The 25973-nt window shown below is 57.1% G+C and overlaps 1 protein-coding gene and 1 pseudogene across 2 annotated transcripts in view; one reads left to right on the top strand and one right to left on the bottom strand.

Annotated features, from left to right (window-relative positions):
• The window catches only part of PADI4 (peptidyl arginine deiminase 4), a 35392-nt gene extending 12101 nt beyond the window's left edge, over positions 1-23291 (top strand). For both annotated transcript variants that reach the window (XM_069575158.1, XM_069575159.1), the window contains 11 exons: positions 865-990; positions 2898-3076; positions 3244-3347; positions 4250-4361; positions 6568-6675; positions 14870-15024; positions 16870-17011; positions 17267-17369; positions 18203-18273; positions 21014-21154; positions 22564-23291. In XM_069575158.1, coding sequence (XP_069431259.1) covers positions 865-990; positions 2898-3076; positions 3244-3347; positions 4250-4361; positions 6568-6675; positions 14870-15024; positions 16870-17011; positions 17267-17369; positions 18203-18273; positions 21014-21154; positions 22564-22797 — 1475 coding nt within the window. In that variant the 3' untranslated portion in view covers positions 22798-23291. The remainder of the gene's footprint in view (positions 1-864; positions 991-2897; positions 3077-3243; positions 3348-4249; positions 4362-6567; positions 6676-14869; positions 15025-16869; positions 17012-17266; positions 17370-18202; positions 18274-21013; positions 21155-22563) is intronic.
• Positions 23292-23705: 414 nt separating this feature from the next.
• LOC138432492 (regulator of G-protein signaling 2-like) lies at positions 23706-25434 on the bottom strand (annotated as a pseudogene).
• Between the last annotated feature and the right edge of the window lie 539 nt (positions 25435-25973).

Raw genomic sequence — 25973 nt, 5'->3', positions numbered from 1 at the left:
ATTTGAGCCCGGGCGTCCTGGCACCGGGGCAGGTTTAGGAGCCCTGCTGGCACGCCTCCGAGTGGTGGCCAGGATGGGAGACGCACGCCCAGGTGCACTGGAGGAGGGCGCCCAGGGAGTGAGGTCATTTGGCCAGGGCAGCAGCTACTGCCTTCCTGCGGGAGTTGCTAGAATGGCCTAGCTGGATGCAGTTTGAAGTTGCGGGCAGTTGGCATGTCCTGATGCCAGGGAGCAGCGTCTCCATGGCGCCTGGCACACACGTACCTGTATGGACCCTCCCAGGATGCAAGGTGCTATAATTCGGGCTTTGCGCCTGTGACTGCACCCTTTCCGCGCGGGCTCTGTGCCTAGCCCTGCGTGCCGACAAGGATGCAGAGGCGCGGAGAGAGGAAACGACTCCCCAAGCTCCCACAGACCCAGGGCTCACGCCCCGCCCACTCCAGCGCCCTTAACCACGCGACTCTTGTCCGGCTCTGCTCTCCCCACGTCTTTGCCAGCCACCATTCAGGCTGGTTCATCTCCCTCGCGGGCCCCGGGGAGAAGCTTCTCCACTCACTCAGTCCACAAACAATCAGTGAGCGTTTGCCTCGTGCTAGGCATTGGTCTGGATACGTCTCAGAGCTGGGAGCAAAGCAACACGTAAGACAGATGTGGTTTCTGCCTCGCCAAGCTAACATCCTAAGCTCATCCTGGTGGGAGAGGTCATGTCCAAACCCTGATTCGCTTTAATTCTAAAATGAAAAATGTCACTTAAAAACTGGAAAGAGCACAAAGAAAATAAAGCCAGGTGAAGAGATGAAGGGTGGTCTTGGGGGGAGGGTGGTCTCAGGGGCTGACGTCTCAGCCACGCCCTTCTCTCTCCAGACCTGGAGGACCTGTCCCTGGTGACCCTGAGCACCAAGACCCCCAGGGACTTTTTCAGCAAGCACCAGCTGGTGCTCCACGTGGCCAAATCTGAGATGGACAAAGTCAGGGTGTTTCAAGACAACGGTGAGTCGCCTCTGGCTATCCCCTCACTGCCCCCCGCCTCTCCACACCCTCCTCGGGGAAAATTCCCGAGCACCTCCCCCGTGCCAGGTTCTAAGAATCGAGGAGGCAGCAGGGAGCGAGCTGGAGGGCCTCTTTGAACGGGGGCACAGAAAGGGCACAGACAAGACCCAGGCAACAGACGGGGTCTGGTGCCGGGCGAGCGCAGAGAAGGGCCCACCGTCCCTCCCAAGCACTGCTGAAGCTGATCGTGTGTGTCCAGCTCTTCTCTCTCTCACACACATGCACAGACACACGCAGAAGACTCATTTGCAGGAACTGTTTTGCTCTTATTTCTGAAAGCAATTGGGGTTTTTGTTTGTTTTCCTTTTTTTTTTTTTGGCCACAGCATGTGGCATGCAAGACCCTAGTTCCCCAAGCAGGGACTGAACCCCCGCCCCCTGTGGCGGAGGTGCGGCATCTTACCCATGGGGCTGCCGGAGAAGTTCCCACAAGGGACGTTGAATCCAAGTTGACTGCACATAACACCTGTAACATGCAATCATTTGTTCAACAATCTGCTGGTCAGAAGCATCAGCAGCTTCTTGGTGGCTCAGGGGCCCCTGCCGTCCCGCGCTAGGTCGGCTCTAGGCACATGGGACAGAGCAAAGAACTTAGCAAAGTCTCTGCCCTCAGCGGGATGGGGGTGATGATACATGAAAGGTCGTTGCCTGCAGCCCCAGAAGGCGCTAAATGTGTCCTTGCAGAGAAGGGTGCAGCAGGGGAGGGGGAGAGGGCGGTCGGGGAGGCCCCCCAGAAGGTCGCTGAGCACTGGGAGACCGAGGAACATCAGGGGAAGGGCACTCTGGGGCAGGGGGGACTGCAGGTGCAAAGGCCCTGAGGTGGGCTGTGCCCACGGCTCAAGGATGCAGGGGGGCCAGTGTGCTGAGAGCACCAGGCAAGGTTTACAAAGGTGAACAGGCAGAGCAGAGAGGCCAGAGGGGAGGGGCCGGTCACAGAGGCAGGAAGTGACTGCGGCTTCTCGTCTGTACGGGGTGGGGGGCCTATAAGGGCTGCGCCGAGGAGCACACCTGACTTACTTCCATTCAGACCGCAGGGATTAGACTGACATTGGTTTGGCCACAAACCAACTCCTTGCCTCTGTGGAGGTATCACCCCCTCCAGGAAGCCCTCCCTGACCCTCCAGCACTCATTGCTGTCTGAGATTTTGACTGTCTTTTCCTTGGCTCTGTGGAGGCATCACCTCCTCCAGGAAGCCCTCCCTGACCCTCCAGCACTCATTGCTGTCTGAGATTTTGACTGTCTTTTCCTTGGCTCTGTGGAGGCATCACCTCCTCCAGGAAGCCCTCCCTGACTCTCCAGCACTCATTGCTGTCTGAGATTTTGACTGTCATTTCTTCTCCCTGCTGTGGTGCTGGTGGTGAAGAACCCGCCTGCCGATGCAGGAGACATAAGAGACACGGGTTCGATCCCTGGATGGGGAAGCTCCCCTGGAGGAGGACACAGCAGCCCACTCCAGTATTCTTGCCTGGAGAATCTCACGGACTGAGAAGCCTGCTGGGCTGGGGTCCATAGGGTCGCAAAGAGTCAGACCCGATCGGAGTGACTTAACATGGACGCACTTATCCAGTAGACCGTGTGCTCCGTGCCGCCAAGGACAAAGACTGTCTCCCTGATCCTTCGGGGTCAGCTGCGAGCAGGTGAAAGGCAGGGAGTGGACGAGAGCAAGAGCGGACTATCAAGTATGCTGGGCTTTCTGTAGCACTGGGTGGGACTCAGGCACCCCCATCATGCCGGTCCTGGGCCTCCATCCGGTGATGTCGCGGCTGAGGCTCAGCCCTCTACTCCTGAGGAGGGGCTCGGGCTCCTCAGAAACAGGGACGCAGCGCTGACCCCCTGCTCGCTCCCAGGGGGCCGGCAGCCCTCCCGGTACAGCGCGGTCCTGGGGCCGGAGCGCCCGTCTCACCTGCTGGAGCTCCCGGGCGGCCGGCGCAGCACGCACTTCTACGTGGAGGGCCTGGCCTTCCCCGACACCAGCTTCCCGGGGCTCGTTTCCCTCCACCTCTCCCTGCTGGACGCGTCCAACCCGGTAGGCCCGGTTGGGGGTTGGCGGGGGCGGGGTGGGGGGCGTGGCGGGGAGGTGCTGGGGTGGGGAGCTGGGCTTCCAGGCCCCGGCCCAGCTGGGGAGGGGCTCCCCGTGCACCTGGCTGCTCTCACAGCCCCTCTCTCGCCCTCCCCCCCTCCCCCCCGCCGCAGGAGCTCCCCCAAAGCCTGCTTTTCCAGGACAGCGTGGTCTTCCGTGTGGCCCCCTGGATCATGACCCCCAACACCCAGCCCCCGAAGGAGGTGTACGTGTGCAGGTGAGGGGCCCTGGAGGGCCAGGGCAGGGCCCAGACACACACACACACCCCCAGGGAGCCCCTGGAGCAGGACCCCGGGGCGCTTCGTGCCCCGCGGCGTGGATGGGGCAGGGGTGCGCCCAATGCGCCGGCTGAGGGCGGGGCTTGTTTGGCGCCGCAAGCGGACAGGGAAGTCATCCTGGGCGCTGTTTCCCTGTCACTCTCCGGCCCCGAGCATCCTGAGGGTGGCTTTAGCTCCTGGGGTCCTTTGGACTTCGCCAGACCCGGAAGATGAGAGCTCTGGTCCTCCGGGCGAGGCCTCCGGGCTCCCACGAGGGCGGCCCTGCACGCGGAACCCCGGGCACTCATTTCCAACGCCCGTTCCTGACCAACCTCTGAGCTCGCGTTCTCTATCCTGGGGCAGGGCACGCGGCAGGGGGCCCTGGGCGTCCATCCCGCGGCCAGGGAGCCCCTGATAACCACGCAGGGCCCGGGGGGGGGGGCCTTCCCCCCGCCCCTTCCTGCCACCTGGGGGAAGGAGGGCTGTGAGTGTAACCTAGTGGTCAGGATGCAGCCTGGAAGCCAGCAAGGCCTGGACCTGAAAGCACGTGGCATGACCTTGATGCTCACCTCCAGGCTCTGCCTTCTGCTCGCTGGAAGGGTGCCTGCTGGTCCCCTCCTGGGTTGTCAGCAGAGCTCAGGGAAACAGCATGCTCAGAGCAGACAGACGGGGCAAGTGGGGGTCTCCATCGGGCTCCAGGGGTCTCGAAGCACCCAGCACGGGGGTCCTGTCCTGTGTCCTGGCCTCAGCGCCTACGCCTGCTCCGCCCTTAGTCCAGCCCGCCTCCTCAGAGCCCAGCCAAGGCCGCTGGGTATGGAATCAGGGGCCCCGAGGACCTTTTCTTTCTTCCTGATCTTTCTAGGTTATTTGAAAATGAGGACTTCCTGACGTCACTGACCGCGCTGGCCAGAAAAGCCAAGTGCAAGCTGACCGTCTGTGCGCAGGACGAGAGCGTGAATGACCGGTGGATGCAGGTGTGTGCCCTCGGGGCAGGCGGGCTGGGCGCGGGAGGCACACCCCGAGGGTCAAGGGGCACGGGGCCCGGCTCCACCGGCTTGGCCTGCACCCCGCTGGCCACCCTTCCTCGGCCGGCGAGGAGTTAAGAGCCTCCCAGGGTCCCCGCAGACGGGGGAGGCTCAGGAAAGCGACCCTACTCACATTTAAACGGCCTGCTAGCCTTGTCACCGAGATGACCTCCTTCCTGCTTGAAAACTCTCAGACGACCTCAGGAAACTGAACAAATGCTGCAAAGCTCGGGGGCTGGGGCTCCAGCGGCAGCTCCAGCAGCCCTGCCCCCAGGCCAGGCCGCCCCGGGCTCGGCCCCCAGGCAGGCCGCCCCGGGCTCGGCCCCCAGGCAGGCCGCCCCGGGCTCGGCCCCCAGGCAGGCCGCCCCGGGCTCGGCCCCCAGGCAGGCCACAGCCCTGCCCCAGCGTCTTCCGAGGCGCCCGTCTCCCCCCTCAGCTACCTCCCGATCCAGTTGCCCCGCGTCCGCCACCCTGGATCAGCACTCCTTTCTAACTGCCAAATGTGGCCTCCCTGGTGGCTCAGACGGTAAAGAATCTGACTGCAATGCAGAAGACCCGGGTTGGATGCCTGGGTCACAAGGATCCCTGGGTCAGGAAGAGCCCCTGGAGGAGGAAATGATGACCCACTCCAGTATTCTTGCCTGGAGAATCCCATGGACAGAGGAGCCTGAAGGGCTATAGTCCCCGGGGTTGCAAAGAGTCGGACGCGACTGAAGCAGCTGAGACACACACACACAACCCCCAGAGAATCCCCTCTCTGCCTTTCCTATCTTTCCGCCTGTGTTAGAGCAAACTAGATGAAATGGCTGGAACGTCACCATTTTTCATCTCAGGGCATGGCAGTGTGAACCTCCAAGATGGTTCAGCCTAGTAGTGTTTTATGGCCAACGTCACGCCTGCCGGCTGGATGCAGACCAGCTGTGCACCCAATCCCATCTGCGCCCTCCCGTCTCTGTCCCAGGGGCTCAGCTGGGGCCTTACCCGCCCTCTTTTGGGGCAGGATTACCTCTGTCCTCCAGGCTCCAGCTCAGCAGCACTCTTATTATTATTATGCATTTGTGGGCTTCCCTTGTGGCCCAGTTGGTAAAGAATCCACCTGCAATGTGCGAGATCTGGGTTTGATCCCTGGGTTGGGAAAACCCCTTGGAGAAGGGAAAGGCTACCCACTCCGGTGTTCTGGCCTGGAGAATCCCGTGGACTGAGTAGTCCATGGCGTCCCAGAGTCGGACATGACTGAGCGGCTCTCACTTCGCTTTCATCATTCATTGGCGTTAGGGAACCGGAGCTTCACAGCGCTGTTAGTTTCTGCTCCGCGGCAACGTGAACCAGCTGTGCACGCGCCGCGCTGCGCTCAGTCGCTCAGGCGTGTCTGACCCTTTGCAGCCCCTTGGACTGTAGCCTGCCAGGCTGCTCTGTCCATGGGATTCTCCAGACAAGGATACTGCAGTGGGTCGCCATCCGCTCCTCCAGGGCTCTTCCCGACCCAGGGATCAAACCCAGGTCTCCCACATTGCAAGCGGATCCTTTACCAGCTGGGCCACAGGGAAGCCCAAGAATACTGCAGTGGGCAGCCCATCCCTCCTCCAGGGCTCTTCCTGACCCAGGAAGGGAACCGGGGTCTCCTGCGTGGCGGGCAGACCCTTCACCAGCTGGGCCACAGGGAAGGCACACATACGCGTGTATCTATGCTTTCTTAGGCTCTCTTCCCATTTGGGTCGTCAAGGAGCGGAGTAGAGTTCCCTGTGCCACACTAGAACCTCTTTAAGAAGTCTCCCCTGCGCCATCCCAGCTGCGTTGGGAGCCCCCCCTCTGTGTTCCCGTGGATGTCTCACCTCCCTCCCCTCCTAGCTCTGGGTGCTGAACGCCCAGCTCTTGGGTCGCCCCTCAAGCTCAGGGCCCGTGGCTGGTACACCGTGGGTCCCTGGCACCCACCAGGAGCAAGAGTGAAGGGCACCTGGGTTGATTCCTCTGCACGTGGATTCAAGCACAGGACAGTAAGCTCTGCTTTCCCAGAGCCCCTCTTCTGGGGTTGAATAACCCAGTGCATTTGCCCTTGACCCCACGGGGAGAGAGAGCAGATGGTTCTCCAGCCCCCATCCCTGCGCCAGGCGTCGAGAGCAGGTGTGACAGCCTCCCTGCCCCTCTCTCTGCATAGGACGAGATGGAGATTGGCTACACCCAAGCCCCACACAGGACGCTGCCCGTGGTCTTTGACTCCCCGAGGAACAGAGGCCTGAAGGACTTCCCCATCAAGTGCATGCTGGTACGTGCCGCACGGGGTGGGTGCAGCGTGCGTGCCCGGCTCCTGCCTCCTTCCTGGCTTCCATCCCCCGCCCCACACCGAGCACCCGCAGGTGCGTAGGGCCGCAGGACGCCGAGCAGCTGTCACACAGGTGGAGGGGCAGTTTTTTTTTAATTATCTGTCTATCCGTCGCTATCTTGGTTTTTAAGTTTGCGTTTCTCTGTGTGTGTGCATGCTCAGTTGTGTCCAACTCTTTGCAACCCCCTGGGCTGTAGACAGCCAGGCTCCTCGGTCCGTGGGATTCTCCAGGCCGGAATACTGGAGTGGGCCGTCATGTCTTCCTCCAGGGGATCTTCCCGACCCAGGGATCAAATGCAAGTCTCCTGCACTGGCAGGTGGGTTCTTTACTGCTGAGCCACCAGGGAAGCCCTTTTTAAAGGTACTATTTTATTTTAATTTTCTTTTTCAGCTGCGTGGCTTGACATGTGGGATCTTAGTTCCCTCACCAGGGATTAAACCCGCACTCCGTGTGTTGGAACCGCGGAGTCTTAGCCACTGAATCTTCAGAAAGCCTCCTCCTGGGATATTTCTGTTATGTGATGAGATATGGGCTTGCCTTTCCCAAAGCCCTTTCTGGCTGTGAGCTTGAGCGTCCCTCAGGAAAGCCCTGCTGAGCATGCGGGTTGGGCATGGGCACCCTTGTTCCGCTGCAGATGCTCTTGGGGCCTCACTGGTGTCCAGCGGTTAGGACTCTGCACTTCCACTGTTCAGGGCATAGGTTCAACCCCCGGCCAGGGAACTAGGATCCCTCATGCCCTGTGGTGTAGCCAAAAGAAGAAAAGATGCTCTTCTGCGAGGTGGGGGTAGGGCCCGGACCAGAACCTTCCTCAGCATCCAGCTGGAGGCTCTCTTTTGGGTGGGAGTGACTTTCAGGGGCTCCCCTCGGGACACGCAGGCTGTTCAGGACCAGAGCAGTCATTTCCTCGGTGTGACTTTATCAGCCAGGGTCTCCACATGTGTTTAGGGGGTCAGGTGAGAGCGTAGCATTGAGTCATGCTTGACTAACTGGGTCGCTTCCTGCAAACTCAGCACAGAATAATGGAAACGGGAACAACTGTAATAACGGTTACATTTGGGGCTCACGTCCTGTGGCACTCACAGTGCTGAATGCCGACATGAGCTCACGTAATCTGTCTGACAACCTCTAATAGTAGGTGCTACTACTAGGCCCATTTCATAGATGAAGAAACTGAGGCTCAAAAGGTGAAGCGGCTTTCTTGAGGTCACACGAAAAGACAGTTAAGCTGGAACTCAAAGCAGGCCATGAGCACCCTGCCCCTGCTTTCTCAGAGAGCCCCAGGCCTGTGCTGAGCCCTGACAGCCCCCTGACCTCAGGCACCCAGAGAAGATGGAGGAGGGAGTGTGAGGTGCGAGCTGCGCTTCGGTGAACGGCTGTCCAAGCAGCATTCTGTTCCCCAAAGGGCAAGGGGCTGACCTTGCCCACGCGGGAGGCTTTGAAAGGAGACCTGAGTTTAACTCACTGGCTCTCCCGTGCTGCGTGCTGCCGACGCAGGGATTTAGTTGGGGTCATGACGTCTCTGCCATTTGGTTCAGTTCAGTCGCTCAGTCATGTCCAACTCTTTACATCCCCATGGACTGCACCACACCTGGCTTGCCTTTTCTTCACCAACACCCGGAGTCTGCTCAAATTCATGCCCATCGAGTCGGTGATGCCATCCAACTGTCTCATCCTCTGTCGTCCCCTTCTCCTCCCACCTACACTCTTTCCCAGCATCAGGGTCTTTTCAAATGAGTCAGTTCTTCATGTCAGATGGCCAGAGTATTGGAATTTCAGCTTTAGCATCAGTCCTTCCAATGAGTATTCAGGACTGATTTCCTTTAGGATGGACTGGTTGGATCTCCTTGCAGTCCAAGGGACTCTCAAGTGTCTTCTCCAACACCACAGTTCAAAAGCAGCAATTTTTCAGCACTCAACTTTCTTTATAGTCCAACTCTCACATCCATACATGACCCCTGGAAAAACCATAGCTTTGACTAGATGGACCTTTGTTGGCAAAGTAATGTCTCTGCTTTTCAATATGCTGTCTAGGTTGGTCATAGCTTTTCTTCCAAGGAGCAAGTGTCTTTTAATTTCATGGCTGCAGTCACCATCTGCAGTGATTTTGGAGCCCCCCAAAAATAAAGTCTGACACTGTTTCCACTGTTTCCCCATCTATTTCCCATGAAGTGATGGGACCGGATGCCATGATCTTCGTTTTCTGAATGTTGAGCTTTAAGCCAACTTTTTCACTCTCGTCTTTCACTTTCATCAAGAGGCTTTTTAGTTCCTCTTCACTTTCTGCCATAAGGGTGGTGTCATCTGCATATCTGAGGTTATTGATATTTCTCCCAGCAATCTTGATTCCAGCTTGTGTTTCTTCCAGCCCAGCGTTTCTCATGATGTACTCTGCATAGAAGTTAAACAAGCAGGGTGACAATATACAGCCTTGACGTGGCTCCTTGACTCCTTTTCCTATTTGGAACCAGACTGTTGTTCCATGTCCAGTTCTAACTGTTGCTTCTTCACCTGCATACGGATTTCTCAGAAGGCACGTAAGGCGGTCTGGTATTCCCATCTCTTTCAGAATTTTCCACAGTTTATTGTGATCCACACAGTCAAAGGCTTTAGCATAGTCAATAAAACAGAAGCAGATGTTTTTCTGGAACTCTCTTGCTTTTTCTATGATCCAGCGGATGTTGGCAAATTGATCTCTGGTTCCTCTGCCTTTTCTAAATCCAGCTTGAATATCTAGAATTTCACGGTTCACATTCTGCTGAAGCCTGGCCTGGAGAATTTTGAGCGTTACTTTGCTAGTGTGTGAGATGAGTGCAATTGTGTGGTAGTTTGAACATGCTTTGGCATTGCCTTTCTTTGGGATTGGAATGAAAACTGGCCTTCCTATAGACAGCCTCAGATGGAGGGAGGCTGTTGTGGTCCCTTAGCCCGCACGGCAGTCAGGGGTGTTGGTCACTGTGCTTAGTCATGCAGTGGTGTCCAGCTCTTTGTGACCCCGTGGACTGTGGCCCGCCAGACTCCTCTGTCCAAGGAAGTCTCCAGGCAAGAATACTGGAGTGGGTTGCCATGCCCTCCTCCAGGGGATCTTCCCAACCCAGGGATCAAACCCAGGTCTCCTGCATTGCAGGTGGGTTCTTAACCATCTGAGCCACCAGGTCGGGGTATCTTGATTCAAATCACTCAGGAAAGGAATTGGGGATAGTGGAATAGGGACTCCCCTGGGCTTTCCTGGTGGGTCAGACGGTGAAGAGCCCATCTGCCATGCGGGAGATGCAGGTTCGGTCCCTGGGCATGGCTGCCCAGTCCAGGGCTCTCGCCTGGAGACTTCCACAGACAGAGAGTCTGGCAGGCTGCAGTCCATGGAGTCGTCGCAGAGTCAGACCGGACTGAGCGACTAACGCCTTCACACTTGCTTTCTCAGGGACTTCCCTGGTGGCCAGTGACTAAGAACCCTCCTTGCAATGCAGGAGATGCAGGTTCAAAGTCTTGTTGGGGAACTAAGATTCCCCCTCGCCTGGCCAGGGAGTTAAGACCTGATGCAGCCAAATAAATAGATAAAAATAAATTTTATAAAAAGAATTGGGATAAGAATCAAGCTCCTCACCAGGCTACAGCGCCATCTGCTTCTCCAGCCCTGGGCCACTTCCCTGCCCCTCACGGGGCTGCAGCCCCACTGGCCTCCTCCCTGGTCTTCACATGCGCCCAGCTTGTGCTCACCCTGGGGCCTTTGCACCTGCTGTTTCCACTGCCTGCGGCGCTTGCCCCAGTTCAGGGTCTGGCTGCATCTCCACCTCCGAGTCTCAGCCTCTGTGCCCTCAGGGAGGCCAGCCTGAGGCAGAAGGACCCACCCACGGCCCTGGTATTCTCCCCCTGCCTGTTCCTCCTGGAGTCTCTTATACATCACCAGCCTGCTTGCTTCCCACCCTCTGCCTCCCAGATAAGCTGGAAGCGCCACGCAGGCAGGGGCTGGGCCATGGTGCCATCACTGCTCACCAGGCACTTGGTGCGCAGCCTGACACACGGGGGCTGTTCCTTCCACAAGGCGACGTCAGTAAACTTTAAACCAGTAAATGGAGCACCGAGGGTGCTTGCCATAAATAGAAGCGTTTAACCTTGAAGTTAAATTGAATGAAAACAAAGAGTGCTATTAAATCCATCTTCACACAAAGGTCCACAAAAGCTCAGAATCGAGGTTTTGCTCTCCTTGTTAAGACAGGAGGTGAGCAGGTGTTAAGGGTGGATTTGTCCCACCGCTCTGAGACCTTTATCTTTGACTGACCAGAAAGACTGGAGGAGAACCTGGACACCTTCTAAGTCTGTGCTGGGATCGATGGCAAGTACCCCCCATCCAGGCATCTCCTGCACACCCCACTCTGGGGGACCCCCTTCTGCAGACAGTGGAAACCCCTTGACTGCAGGAACCCAAGCCTGCAGCCTTTGTGCCTTCGTCTCATGGCGCCGGGGCAGCGACCCGGGTGAATTCATCACCCCTTCATCACATGTTCTTTGAGCGCGTAGTCCGTCCAACTGTGTAGGGATCCGTAGGGATCTATTGCTGAGCGATGCCGAGGCCCCTACTCTTATGGGGTTGTCATTCTAGCTCAGAGAGATAGACAAATGAAATAGTCAGTGGAGGCCTCGTTGAGAAGCTCACAGTGGAGCAAACACTCCAAAGAGGCGAGGGAGCTCACTCCGCGGATGTCTGGGAGAAGAGGGCTCTGGGCAGTGGGACAGCAACGATGAGTGTTTTTAGTTTATTTATTCTCGGCTGCACGGGCTCTCTCTGGTTGCAGAGTGGGCACTTGGGTGTGTGGGCTCAGCTGCTGGGGCACACGCACTCGGTCGCTCTGCGGCACGTGGGATCTAGCTCCCAGACCAGGGATCGAACCTGTGTGCCCCGCACTGGCAGGTGGGTTCTAAACCACTGGACCCCCAGGGAAGGCCAGAACAGTAAGCCTAATGAATAAATAAGTTACATTATATGTTGGGAGGTGCAGTCAAGTACTACAGAAAAGGAAAGCGGAATCACGGGGCTGCCAGCAGCCAGAGGGCTGAGGGGATTAGATGGCGACTTTAAATGAAATGGTCAGAGGAGGCCTCATCGAGAAGCTGACACTGGAGCAAAAACCCCACAGAGGTCAAGGAGTTGCCTCTACGGATGTCAGGGTGCAGAGGGTTCTGGGCAGCGGGAAAGTCAGTGCGGAAGTCCTGAGGCGGGACGTGCCTGGCAGGCCCAGGGAGTGGTGAGGAGGCCGGAAGGGGGGGACCGAGTGAGCAAGAGGCAGAGAGGTGGGGAGGCAGGCACGTGGCGGGAATGGGTGTCGCTGGGGGAGACGGGTCCTGGGGCTTCCTGGCCACTGTGAGGCCATTTCTTCAGAATCTGAGACTCTGGGGAATTATTGCTTCATTGCAGAGTCTTCAGCAGAGGACGAGTATGATCTGATTGGTGCTGTTAAAGGCAGTCTCTGGTTGCATATTGAGAATGGACCACAGCGAGGAAGGGTGGGGCGGGGGGATCGGGGACGAGGTCACCACTGTACCTGGTGACAGATGATGGGGCAAGGGAGTGGAGAAGCAGTCGGCTTTGGGATGTGATTTTATTTTTAATAGTTACTTGCTGATCTGCCTGCACCAGGCCTTAGTTTCAGCCTGTAGGAGCTTAAGTTGCAGCGTGTGGGGTCTAGGTCCCTGACCAGGGATTCAACCCAGAGTCCCAGAGCTGGGAGTGAGGAGTCTCAGCCCCTGGACCACCAGGGAAGTCCCTTGGGATACGCTTTGAGGGCAGAACGAACAGGACTTCCTGACACTGTGCGGGATTGACAAGGGGGGGCTCCAGGCCTTGACCCTCGTGTGGCAGGCACCACCCCCTGGGAGGGGAGGACCTCAGGACAGGCAGGGAATGAGGGAGTGGGGAGCAGGGTCAGCAGTTCTGACTGGGGCAAGTGTGAGATGTCTGGTCAGCCTCCAGGCGGGGCGTCAGGCAGGCCGGGGGTGCACTCACGGCGTTTGGGAGGGACGTGCAGACCGCACTGTGAGCCTGACCACGGTCAGCATGTGGACGGTATTTCTTGAGACCAGGCGAGACCACCAGGGAAGGGAGTGAAAGGAGGACCAGGTCTGTGCCCCACCCCCAGCGCACAGGAGACTCGGAGGGAACAAAGGAAGACCACGATGTCCCAAACGCCAGGTGCAGAGAGCGTGGGAAGGCCGGGGGCGACCAGCCGACCCAGGCGCCGCTCAGGGACAAGGGAGCCCAGGCCTTGCGCGCTGAGCTGACTGTGGCCGCAGGGACCCCGAGGGGCATCTGTCCCACGCTGACTCTTGGCCGGCCGGTGCTTGCTGTGGGGGCTCCCCGCTGCGCACAGCCTTCCTCCAGCTGTGGGGGCGCTCCTCACGGCAGTGACTCCTCTGGTCTCAAGGCACAGGCTCTGGCGCTCGGGCTTCAGTAATCGCAGCTCCCGGGTCTCGGGCACAGGCTCTGTAGCTGGGGGCACGGGCTTCGTTGTCCTGTGGCAAGTGGGACCTTCCCAGACCAGGGATTGAACCCTGGTCTCTTGGACTGCAAGGTGGACTCTTAACCAGCAGACCACCAGAGGAGCTCAAGGGAGCAGTTTTGATGGCCCAGCAGGGGAGGAGGTCAGGTTGGCAAGGGTTTTCGAGAGAAAGGGAGGATTTGGAAAGAATGGGTTTTAGATCTGTGGAGTCACAGACCCGCTTGAGACTACTCATCTTCCCACGAAAAATGCTCCCAAGCCCACTATTTGGCATCAAGTTTCAGGGCGTCTGTGGCCCCCATGAAGTCCCAGGGTACAAACCATCAATTTGTGGGCAGTAGAGTTGGAGGTGAGCTTCCCTGGTGGCTCAGCTGGTAAAGAATCTGCCTGCAACGCAGGAGACCCCGATTCGATTCCTGGGTCAGTCGAGAAGGGATAGGCTACCCACTCCAGTACTCTTGACTGGAGAATCCCCATGAGCAGCGGAGCCTAGTGGGCTACAGTCCACGGGGTCACAAAGAGTCAGACAGGACTGAGCGACTGAGCACAGCACAGAGGCACAGGCTAGAGGTGCAGCAGGCAGGCTGAGGACGGCCTCTCAGATGGGCCCCAAGCCCAGAAGCAGACGCCGTCTTACATGGCAACAGGGGCTTTGCAAGTGAGATTAAGTCAGGGACCTTGCGATGGGGATTCTCCTGGGTGATCTGGGAGGACGCTATGCCCTCACAAGGCTCCTCATGAAAGGGAGGAAGCGGGGCCGGGATGGGAAAAGACTTCTGATGTCAGCAACAGAGACTGGAGTGATGGGCACTGAATACGGAAGAAGAGCCGCCAGCCAGCTGACCACTAGACGCTGAAAAAGGAAGGGAAATGGGTTCTCTCCCAGAGCCTCCAGAAGGAGCTAGCCTGCCACCCCTTGATTCCAGTCCCGTGAGGCTGACTCAGACCTCTGAGCTCAGAGCTGGCGGCTTACAGCGGCAGCCGGAAGCCAGCGCGGGGTGGGAGGCGCCGCCCCCGCGGTCTTCTCTCGAGGACGAGGGGCCACAGCCTCATGGGGAGGCCCACTGCAGCCCCAGGCCGGGACGCGCCCCTGTGGACCAGGAGCGAATGCTGTAGAGACAGCTCAAGCCGCAGTCTTCCTGACGTAGTTTCTGCTCTGAGGACAGAGATGGAACCTTGCAGCCTCATTTTCACACCCGAGTTAAAGCTTATGGAGTGGGCTTCCCCAGTGCTCAGGGGTGAAGGACCCACCTGCCAGTGCAGGAGACGTGGGTTCGATCCCTGGGTCAGGAAGATCCCCTGATGGAGGAAATGGGGACCCACTCCAGTATTCTTCCTTGGGAAATCCCGTGGACAGAGGAGCCTGACAGGCTATAAATCCATGGAGTCACAACGAGTGGGACACGGCTGAGCGACTGAGCAGGCACACACGCAAGGCTTAGAACGCAGAGACTCTTAAACCCCTCTCTTGCCCGCGCTGACTCAGCCTTCCTTCAGAATCCCTCAGATGGTAACGGGACCTGCTCTGAACCAGTGGCCGAAGGGTCTCTTCTGTGACCAAGCTCGTCTTTAAACCTGGACCCCACGCTCTCGTCCCCAAGACCCTGGGTTCTCTAACTCTTGGCCCCTGCTCCTCCCTCCCCAGGGTCCAGATTTTGGCTACGTGACTCGCGGGCCCCAGACCGGCAGTGTGACTGACCTCGACTCCTTTGGGAACCTGGAAGTGAGCCCCCCAGTGACGGTCGGGGGGAAGGCGTACCCGCTGGGCAGGATCCTCATTGGGGACAGTGGTTACCCCAGGTGAGGAGAGGAGGCAGGGAGGGGGGCGGACTCAGGGGCATAGGGGAGTGGGGTGCAGCAGAGGCCAGAGCAGAGGGCTTCCCTGCTGGCTCCTGGCCAGGAGGGCTCAGCGGGGCCATCCCTGGGGTCCCGTGGGTTAAGACTCCACGCTTCCAACACGAGGGGCGTGGGGTGGATCCCTGGCTGGGAAACGAAGACCCTGCATGCTTCTCAGTGCAGAAGAAGAAAAAGAGGGCTCAGCAAACTTGAGGGACTATGGGGAATCAAAGCAGACAGCAAAGAACACCCAGTGGGGAGCCCAGTTCCAAGCTCAGCCACCTGCATGCCTCGGGCCGCTGAATGTTTGCTGAGCACCTGCTTTGCGCGGGCCCTGTGCCAGGAGCTGGCACGAGTGTGGCCCTGAGCAGGACGGGCAAGCCCTGCCGCTGTCCTAGTGGGGACGACGCGCCACAGGAAAGCTAACAAGTAAGGATTTCCAGCAGTGAAGAAAGCACAAAAGTGCAGCAGAAGAGGAGAGGGAAGCCGGGCAGGCAGACCCAGGAGGGCTTCTCTGGGGCAGGGCCCGAGGCCCGATGATGAGCAGGGCGCGGCCGCGCGGGGCTCTGGAGCCGAGTTCCTGGGCAGGGACTCCCCTGCTGGTCCAGCGACTGAGACTCCGAGCTCCCAGCACAGGGGGGCTCGGGTTCGATTCCTGCTCAGGGAACTAGATCCCATATGCAGCAGCTAAGAGTCTGCGGGCTGCAACTAAAGCGCCCACAAGCCACAGCTAAGACCCGGTGCGGCCAAATAAATAAGCGCTTTTTGAAAAGATCGTGGGCAAAGGCCCTGAGGCAGGAATGGACTCGGTGGGTTCAAGGCCAGAGGGGCTAGAACAGAAACTGAGCAAGAGGAGGAGTGAGGGCCGTGTCCCGAAGGCGCCTGGAGGCCGGGGCAGGGAGAGCGCGGAGGCCAGGCCGGTGACGGGGCGTGCGCGAGGGCGCACAGCTGACAAGGGGCACTGACTCGGTGGGACCAGCTCCACACCCACGGCGACGCTGCTCACGACACCAGCATCCAGGCTGAGTCAACAGGCAGCGCTTGCAGAGGCTAAGGACTGGCCCTACATCCTTCACTGACTATGAAAACTGGGGTGACAGGTTCTAAACTTCTCAGATGGGAGGAGATACGATGATAACAGAAGGCATCCCAGGGTCCGAACCCCTTCCCTGGAGAGTCCTGGCCGCTTCACCAAGTCCCAGGCCCTCAGAGACTCCCTTGGTAACTCCTGCCCTCGTGGACTCCCCCACCCCCATCTCCCCATGAAAGTGAAAGCATTAGTCACTCGGTCACAAGTGTCCAACTCTTTGTGAGCCCATGGACTGTAACTCACCAGGCTTCTCTGTCCATGGGATTCTCCAGGCAAGAATACTGGGGTGGATTGCCATTTCCTTCTCCAGGGGATCTTCCCGACCCAGCGATTGAACCCAGTCTCCTGAACTGCAGGCAGGCCCTTTAGCAGCTGAGCCAGCAGGGACGCCCATCTCCCCACTGCTGCTGTAGCTGTTCAGTTGCTCAGTCACGTCCAACCCTTTGTGACCCCATGAACCGCAGCACACCTGACTTCCCTGTCCTTCACCATCTCCCAGAGCTTGCTCAAACTCATGTCCAATGAGTTGGCTCTTGGCATCAGATGGCCAAAGTACTGGAGCTTCAGCTTCAGAGTCAGTCCTTCCAATGAATATTCAGGGTTGACTTCCTCTAGGATTGACTGGGTCGACCTTGCTGTCCAAGGGACTCTCAAGAGTCTTCTCCAGCACCACAGCCTGAACGCATGCCTGTCTCCCCGTGACCCCCCTCTGTCGGCAGCAAGGAGAGCCAGGAGATGCACCGGACCCTGCAGGACTTCCTGGGTGCCCAGCAGGTGCAGGCCCCGGTGAGACTCTACTCTGACTGGCTGTCTGTGGGCCACGTGGACGAGTTCCTGAGCTTCGTTCCGGTGCAAAAGAAGGTGTGGTCCTGGGCGGCTGCCTGAAGGAAGCCACAGGCCTCCTTCCCGGGTCCCCAGACTCAGCTCTGCCTCCGCCGGGGAGGGTGGGGGACACTGACCTTATCTTCCCAAATCTTTCTCCCTCACCCAGAAGGGGGCATGGAAGAAGCAGCCAGCTTAGGTACAAGCCCCTGTTCCCCACACCCTTGGCAGAGCCTTCCTCCCGGGAGCCCCAGGATCCAAACTAACCTCTGACCGCAGGCTTTCTGCCCCCAGGGCTTCCGGCTTCTCCTGGCCAGCCCCAGGGCCTGCTACAGACTGCTCCAAGAGCAGCTGAAGGAGGGCCACGGGGAGGCCCTGCTGTTCCAAGGGGTCAAGAGTAAGTTGGCCACGCCTGGCCTTTCCCCTGGGAAGCTTCCTCTGCCTATACGTGGTCTCCCATCCCCAGATGGAATCACTCAGGCCTCTGGCATCTTCTGCCCCGCCACCGGGCACCAGGCACTGTGCGAGGCGCTAGGGGTGCTGCGTGAACAGGGAGGAGGAGGTCCCTGCCCTCGGGACTCACAGTCCGGGGCGAGTGAGTTCAGGAAGCAACAACACAGGGGCTTTGAGGGGTGTCTGGGAGGAGTCCCAGGAAGGCTTCCTGGAGGAGGCAAAAAGGTCAGGCCTGAGTATGAGAGGTGAGCAGGAGTTGGCCAGATAAACGGGGCAGTGGGATGGGACTAAAGATAGTCCAGATAATCCAGGCAGAAGGAATAGCCAAGGCTCAGAGGCAGGAGAAAGCAAGCTGTGTCTGAGGGCCTGAAAGAAAGCTTAATCCGGATGGAGCACAGAATGAAATATGGTTTTCAGTGACATCCGCAGACTCAGGCTGGAGTCAGAGGTTGATGTTGCTACAACTGAGAGCTTTCACCTAGCGTCTGTCTATGTCATGGAGCATCAGGCAACGGTCAGGCCTCTGCCCCTCAGGAAACAGGATCCCTTTGGAGATGAGAGAATTTACGAGACTGAAAGTAACGCTCTTAATAAGAACTTACCCAGTGTAAATTATTTTATTAAAGTCATTTACCTCCCAGATACTCATAACAAACCTGTGTGTTCTGAATCGTCGCTGCCCCCATTTTATAGATGAGAAAACTGAGTCCCTACTGGACCTTCTGGGAAGAGCAAAGTGGATCTCTGAATTAACCTGCTTCTTTTTCTCCATGACAGAAAGAAAACAGCAGAAAATAAAGGACATTCTGTCAGACAAGAAACTGAGAGAACACAATTCGTATGTGGAGGTACTAGCCTGGCCATTCAGGGCATGTCACACCCCCAGCAACCTGACACTCGCCCCCACCCCCACGCCCAGCTCTGTTCCCCGAGGTTAGAAGACCAGGACGGAGCCTTCCGGGTGATCAGTCGGGGATCTGTGTGTGTGTGTGTGTGTGTGTCTGTGTGTGTGTGTGTGTGTGTCTCTGTGTCTCTGCGTGTGTGTCTGTCTGTGTGTGTGTCTGTGTGTCTGTGTCTGTCTGTATCTGTGTGTGTGTGTCTGTGTGTCTCTGTGTGTCTGTGTCTGTCTGTCTGTATCTGTGTGTGTGTGTCTGTGTGTCTGTGTGTGTGTGTCTGTGTCTGTCTGTATCTGTGTGTGTGTGTCTGTGTGTCTCTGTGTGTCTGTGTCTGTCTGTCTGTGTCTGTGTGTGTCTGTGTGTCTGTGTCTGTCTGTGTCTGTGTGTGTCTGTGTGTCTGTGTGTCTGTGTCTGTCTGTATCTGTGTGTGTGTGTGTGTCTGTGTCTCTGTGTGTCTGTGTCTGTCTGTATCTGTGTGTGTGTGTGTGTGTCTGTGTCTGTCTGTATCTGTGTGTCTGTATGTGTGTCTGTGTGTCTGTGTCTGTCTGTATCTGTGTGTGTATGTGTGTCTGTGTGTCTGTGTCTGTCTGTATCTGTGTGTGTGTGTGTCTGTGTGTCTGTGTCTGTCTGTATCTGTGTGTGTATGTGTGTCTGTGTGTCTGTGTCTGTCTGTATCTGTGTGTGTGTGTGTCTGTGTGTCTGTGTCTGTCTGTATCTGTGTGTGTCTGTGTGTGTGTGTGTCTGTGTCTGTATCTGTGTGTGTCTGTGTGTCTGTGTGTGTGTGTGTCTGTGTCTGTCTGTATCTGTGTGTGTCTGTGTGTCTGTGTGTGTGTCTGTGTGTCTGTGTCTGTGTGTCTGTCTGTATCTGTGTGTGTGTGTGTGTCTGTGTGTCTGTGTGTCTGTGTCTGTCTGTCTGTATCTGTGTGTCTGTGTGTGTGTGTCTGTGTCTGTCTGTATCTGTGTGTGTGTGTCTGTGTCTGTCTGTATCTGTGTGTGTCTGTGTGTGTGTGTGTGTCTGTCTGTATCTGTCTGTGTCTGTGTGTCTGTGTCTGTCTGTCTGTATCTGTGTGTGTGTGTGTGTCTGTGTGTGTCTGTGTCTGTCTGTATCTGTGTGTGTGTGTCTGTCTATGTGTATCTGTGTGTGTGTGTCTGTCTGTGTGTGTGTGTGTCTGTGTGTCTGTGTCTGTCTGTATCTGTGTGTGTGTGTGTGTGTGTCTGTGTGTCTGTGTCTGTCTGTCTGTATCTGTGTGTCTGTGTGTGTGTGTCTGTGTCTGTCTGTATCTGTGTGTGTGTGTGTGTGTCTGTGTCTGTCTGTATCTGTGTGTGTCTGTGTGTGTGTGTGTCTGTCTGTATCTGTCTGTGTGTCTGTGTGTCTGTGTCTGTCTGTCTGTATCTGTGTGTGTGTGTGTGTCTGTGTCTGTCTGTGTCTGTCTGTATCTGTGTGTGTGTGTGTGTCTGTGTATCTGTGTGTCTGTGTCTGTCTGTATCTGTGTGTGTGTCTGTGTGTCTGTGTCTGTCTGTATCTGTGTGTGTCTGTGTGTCTGTGTCTGTGTGTCTGTGTCTGTCTGTATCTGTGTGTGTGTGTGTCTGTGTGTCTGTGTGTCTGTGTCTGTCTGTCTGTATCTGTGTGTCTGTGTGTGTGTGTCTGTGTCTGTCTGTATCTGTGTGTGTGTGTGTGTCTGTGTCTGTCTGTATCTGTGTGTGTCTGTGTGTGTGTGTCTGTCTGTCTGTATCTGTCTGTGTGTCTGTGTGTCTGTGTCTGTCTGTCTGTATCTGTGTGTGTGTGTGTGTCTGTGTCTGTCTGTGTCTGTCTGTATCTGTGTGTGTCTGTCTGTCTATGTGTATCTGTGTGTCTGTGTCTGTCTGTATCTGTGTGTGTGTGTCTGTCTGTATCTGTGTGTGTGTGTGTGTGTGTGTGTCTGTGTGTCTGTGTCTGTCTGTCTGTATCTGTGTCTGTGTGTGTGTGTCTGTGTCTGTCTGTATCTGTGTGTGTGTGTGTGTCTGTGTCTGTCTGTATCTGTGTGTGTCTGTGTGTGTGTGTGTGTCTGTCTGTATCTGTCTGTGTGTCTGTGTGTCTGTGTCTGTCTGTCTGTATCTGTGTGTCTGTGTGTGTGTGTCTGTGTCTGTCTGTGTCTGTCTGTATCTGTGTGTGTGTATCTGTGTGTGTCTGTGTCTGTCTGTATCTGTGTGTGTCTGTGTGTCTGTGTGTGTGTGTGTCTGTATCTGTGTGTGTGTGTGTCTGTATCTGTGTGTGTGTGTCTGTGTCTGTCTGTATCTGTGTGTGTGTATCTGTGTGTGTGTGTCTGTGTCTGTCTGTATCTGTGTGTGTCTGTGTGTGTGTGTCTGTGTCTGTCTGTCTGTATCTGTGTGTGTGTGTGTGTCTGTGTGTCTGTCTGTGTGTGTGAGAAAAGAGTTGGCAAAGTCAGAGAAAGGCAGGGCAGACTCAGAGACAGGCACGGCGGTGTGCAAGGGGCCAAGCGATGGAGTGGCGGGACAGGCAGGGACACTGAAGCGGAGCCGGGGCGGAGCAAAGGCGAGCAGGAGAGGGGCCAGGAGGTGCCTTCCTGGCCCTGTCTCAGGCCCTCCCCTAAACCGGCCGGCCTGCGCCCCACCCCCGAACCCCACCCCACCCCCCCGAACCCAACCCCGAGTCCCCGCCCTGCCCACCGCTGCCCCTCCTCCCACCCCCCAGAAATGCATCGACTGGAACCGGGCAGTGCTGAAGAGGGAGCTGGGCCTGGCCGAGCGGGACATCGTGGACATCCCGCAGCTCTTCAAGCTCATCAAAGACTCGCGAGGGACCCCCAAGGCCGAAGCCTTTTTCCCAAACATGGTGAGGATGCGGACCTCCAAGCCCGCCCAGCTTTGCCCGCAGGCTTAAGTCCAACAGGCCTGGGCTGTGGATCCAGCAGGCTTGGCTGTCTCCTCACCCCTTGGGGTTTGCATGGCCCTCTCCAGCTTACAGCGCCTTTAAGAGACAACCGCCTGGGGGTGAAAGACTGTCGCCACCCCGCTGATGCACAGGGAGTCAGGTCTCTGGCGAGAGCTGGGGTTCAGAGCTTGGGGTCTGGCTGCGCTGCTCCCTGTGGGCTTCCTTGTGTCGGGCCAAGTAAGAGCCAGGCGGGTGGTTGGCAGACTGGGTTCTCCGGGACTCTGGGGTTCCAAGACAGGGCCTCCCTCACATGCTTTAGATTCGTCTCTGTTTTATGCTTTAAGATATTGCAGAAAATTTTGTTTAGAAAGAAAGGATTCCTTGGCTCAAACGAGGCAGGAGGGAGCACCATCCTCGTAACCCCCTCTCCTGAATAAGGGTCCTTGGCCCCAAGCATGTCATTTCTTTCTGCAGTTTAGCCCCAGGGGAAAGAAAGCTGATGCCTGAAGCTGGCGGTGCAGCGTCTCAGACAAGGAATCTGAGGGCTGACTCAGTTCCTCCTCCCTGTGAGGCCTCACAGGGAGCTGTGACTGGAGCTTGGGGGCGAGGGCCTGGGTGTGGAGCAGGTGGAGAGGTCGAGAGTGCCAGGCAGCCGGCACGGGCCGAGTCTGAGAGCTGAGATGTCCCTGCAGTGACTCTTGAGCCCTGGAGACTGACTCCGAGCTCACTGCACCCTGCCCAGGCCGCACGCCTGTTCTCACGCGACTGTCACACCTGGAAGCGTGCTTGGCTCTTTCTGCTGACGGGGCGCAGAGAGGCCAAGTGACTTGCCTGAGGCCGCACAGCTGTGTAAAAGTCCTGGGATTCGAACCCACAGGCCACCTCCCAGTGTAATGCCTTATGTAAACGACTGTGGAGGAAACAGTCGTTCACATAACGTATTATGTATCGAAAGTGCTATAAAATGTGCAGTCACTTGTTCACCGGATCGTAACATCAACAGATCTGTATTAAGTGCCTCCTCTGCGCCAGGCGCTGTGCTGGGAGCTGTGGGAACCCAGAGGATGGCTAGTTGCCCGAATCTGGAGAGCCACAGGCTGCTGCACAGAGGCAGCGGCACTGGGCCGGGCCTTGAGGACTCGAGTTTGCCGGAGAGCGGCAGCGAGGAGGGAGGGAAAGGGCTGAGAACACGGACCCAGAGTCCGAAGGCTTGGGTACAGGACCTAGCCTCACTCCCTGGCCTTCAGTAGCTCTCATCACCTTTCTGGGCCTCCGTTTGCTGGCCTGTGAAGTGGGGCTGTTATAGGGGACACTCAGGTGGTGCCGCAAGGCGCGCGCTGCTGCCCCTGACCTGGCCGCCCCCTTCGCAGGTGAACATGCTGGTGCTGGGCAGGCACCTGGGCATCCCCAAGCCCTTCGGGCCCGTCATCAACGGCCGCTGCTGCCTGGAGGAGGAGGTGCGGTCCCTGCTGGAGCCGCTGGGCCTCCGCTGCACCTTCCTCGACGACTACTACGCCTACCACGTCCGGCAAGGGGACGTGCACTGCGGCACCAACGTGCGCCGGCAGCCCTTCTCCTTCAAGTGGTGGCACATGGAGCCCTGAGCCGGGCCCGCCCTCGGGAGCTCCTGGCCTAGACTCCGGCTTAGCTAGGGGGATAGCTTCCGTGCTTTGTCTCTGTTACAGCAATTTGCTTCTCTTGTTTAGCTGTACTATACTCGTGAAGGGCTTTAAAGCAATGTTCTTGCATTTTCAACAGTAAGCTTGATTTTTACAAGACTATATTAGAAGGTTGATCCCATGGTGATGGTCTGACCTCCTGTACCCACCAAAGCATTAGAGATGGAAGCAGCATCTTCCCAGCAGCTGTGACCTCTCAGTTCTAAGGACGGTCAATTCTTACTCAACCGGCCCATCAGCTGATACCTCCTCTCTCCTAGAGGTGCTATTGCTTCCTGACCTGCACACAGGTTTCTCAAGAGGCAGGTCAGGTGGTCTGGTATTCCCATCTCTTTCAGAATTTTCCACAGTTTCTTGTGATCCACACAGTCAAAGGCTTTGGCATAGTCAATAAAGCAGAAATAGGTGTTTTTCTGGAACTCTCTTGCCTTTTCCATGACCCAGCGGATGTTGGCAATTTGATCTCTGGTTCCTCTGCCTTTGTTACCTAGAACTAAAGAAACTACATCTAAACCACTGTGTGGCAACAAGGACTGATTCAGGGGAGGATGTCCAGCCAGCCGGCCAAGGCCACGTAGCCCCAGGCCTGCTGACTGTAAACGCTTCTGGACCAGTAGTCCTGCATCGTCACCTCCCAGTCTCAAGCTCCTGCTTCGCCAGCGTGAGACACAGCGCGTTTAGACCACTCTCTCTCTGGGGCCCATCAGTTACAGCTGTCCCGGGACCAGCTTCTCCTACATGGTGACCGGCTTCCTTATTCAGTACTATCCCCCTCTGATTCTGAGCAGCGTTTCCTGGACACCCCGGCTAAATTCAAGCGCAGTCTTTTCTGCAGGTGACAGCCTTTCCCCTTAGGGAAAAAAATGAAATGGCCACTGTTCCTGGGCTCCCGTTTTCATCTCAGGTAGCTTGGGGTTCCTTGGTGATCTGTGGCTTTTTACACAAGTCCTGGTAGAATTCTGACTCCTAGAAACGCGGATAAGAGTTGTTCCCCATCAAGCTGTACACCCTTTTCTGGGCACTTGTGAAGCAGCCGCAGGGAGCCTCCTGTATGTTTTGGGCAGTCAGAGTTTTTGTTTCAAAGGCTATGTTGATCTCTTTTGGAGCTTCTTTTTCTATGAAGTCAGTATATATTTTCTTTGCTTTTGAGGACTGCTTTTGGGGTGACTTGGTTTTTTTTGAAGTGTTCACAGGCCAGCCAGAATTCAGTATTTTCATCATAGAGTTCAGATTTTTCAAAAGCCCTGAATGCAGCAAGACCATATTTACCGGGTAGCAGCTCATCAAATGCTTCTGACCACAGCTGCGCGTCCTCGGGAGACGGCTTAATGAAGGCTTGCTGTTTGCTTCTCTTGCCAGTTTTGGGCTTCCCAGGAGAGGAGGGATTTTGCAAGAAGTAGCTCAAAACAGCTCTTCCAATCTTCTGGGGGGGGTCGCTTCGTCTTCTCGCGCCTCTCCCCTTCTTGGGGTGGGTGCCGGCGCTTTCGCCCCTGGCTCCGCAGTCCTGCTGGACAGTCAGGAACACAGCACGCTGCGTCACCGTCCTGCAGCTGCTTGCAGGGAAATCGCAGTGACAGAGGGGCCTGGGGGGCTACAGTCCATGGGGTCGCAAAGAGTCGGATACGACTGGGCCGCTAAACAGCAACATGCACTCCTGATTCATGATAAAAAATAAAACTGTGAGTGTAGACCGATCAGAGACGGCAGGCAGAAAGAGCAGCAGGGATCCATTGCCTCCAGCCTCAGGCTTCTCCGTAGACCACACAGTATCGTTCACCAGGTTTGAGGGCAAAGGTGCAGCCTCAGAGTCGGGTTCCCATTCACGCTGTGCCCAGAGAAGAGGCAACACGCACGGAAGGCACGCGCGGCGGGAGAGCCGCTGGTCCCCCGCGCAGCGCCTGCGGCCTCGCGCACCCTCCCGCTTGTCGTTCCCACTCCGGCAGCGTGAAGGCCCCGTACAGCGGCCCCTGTCCCTCGTTTCCTGCTGGAGACACGCGGCGCGGAGTAGGGGCCACAGGCTTTGTGGAACGAGGTGATGCCTCCCCACCGCGTCCTTCTTAAGCGCTTTCTTTCATGACCGTGACTTTTGGACTTCGATTCCTCTCTAGAAAATAAAACTCAGTGACTTGAGGTCTTGAAAATTGAGGCCAGATTTCAGCCGCATAGAGTCTAGGGGGCTTAGAAAACATCCAGAGATACCGTTTGCAGGCGGGGGCGCGGAGACCGTGATGGTGGGGAAGATGGTCACCGGCAGCGTCTGCCCTCACCGGATCGAGGAGGAAGGGATTCACACACCAGCTCACCGTGGGCTTCTCTGAACACAATCAGCTGTCCACACCCCGCAGCCCTCCTCAGGATTTGCTGGGACAGAAGGGGCCGGGCACAACGGGAGGCTGCTGAGAGGCTGTCCCCAGACCTGACCGGTAGGGTGGCTTGGAGCAGCGACTGAGCTCAGCAAATGAAAGCTGGACGTATTGCCAGATCCCTGGGGCTGCAGAAGGCTGGAGACATGAGCTGATGGTCAGAGTAGCCCCTGGTGCTGTTGTATAGTCACTACGTCATGTCTGAACGCCTTGCAGCCCATGGACTGTAGCCCGCCGGGCTCCTCTGCCCGCGGGATTTCCCAGGCAAGAATACTGGAGTGGGTTGCCATTTCCTTCCCCAGGGGATCTTCCCGACCCAGGAATCGAACCCGGGTCTCCTGAACTGGCAGGTGGATTCTTTACCAGTGAGCCACTGGGAAGCCAGGGCAGCCTTTCTGTTAGCTGCTCAGCTGGGGCTGACTCTCTGCGACCCCGTGGACTCCAGCCCACCAGGCTCCTCTGTCCATGGGATTCTGTAGGCAAGAGGGCAAGAATACCGGAGTGGGTTGTTGTTCAGTCGCTCAGTTGTGTCCGACTCTCTGCGACCCCATGGACTGCGCCACACCTGACTTCCCTGTCCTTCACCCTCTCCCAGAGCTTGCTCGGACTCACGTCCCTCGAGTCAGTGATGCCGTCCGACCACCTCATCCTCTGTTGGTCCACCGTCAGTCTTTCCCAGCATCCTCTGTTGATCCTCTGTCGTCCCCTTCTCCTCCTGCCGTCAGTCTTTCCAGCATC

The sequence above is a fragment of the Ovis canadensis genome, chromosome 2, assembly GCF_042477335.2.
Source record: "Ovis canadensis isolate MfBH-ARS-UI-01 breed Bighorn chromosome 2, ARS-UI_OviCan_v2, whole genome shotgun sequence".
NCBI lineage: Eukaryota > Metazoa > Chordata > Mammalia > Artiodactyla > Bovidae > Ovis > Ovis canadensis.
The sequence above is the reverse complement of the archived record's forward strand: the minus strand, read 5'-3'. Positions and strand labels throughout refer to the sequence as shown.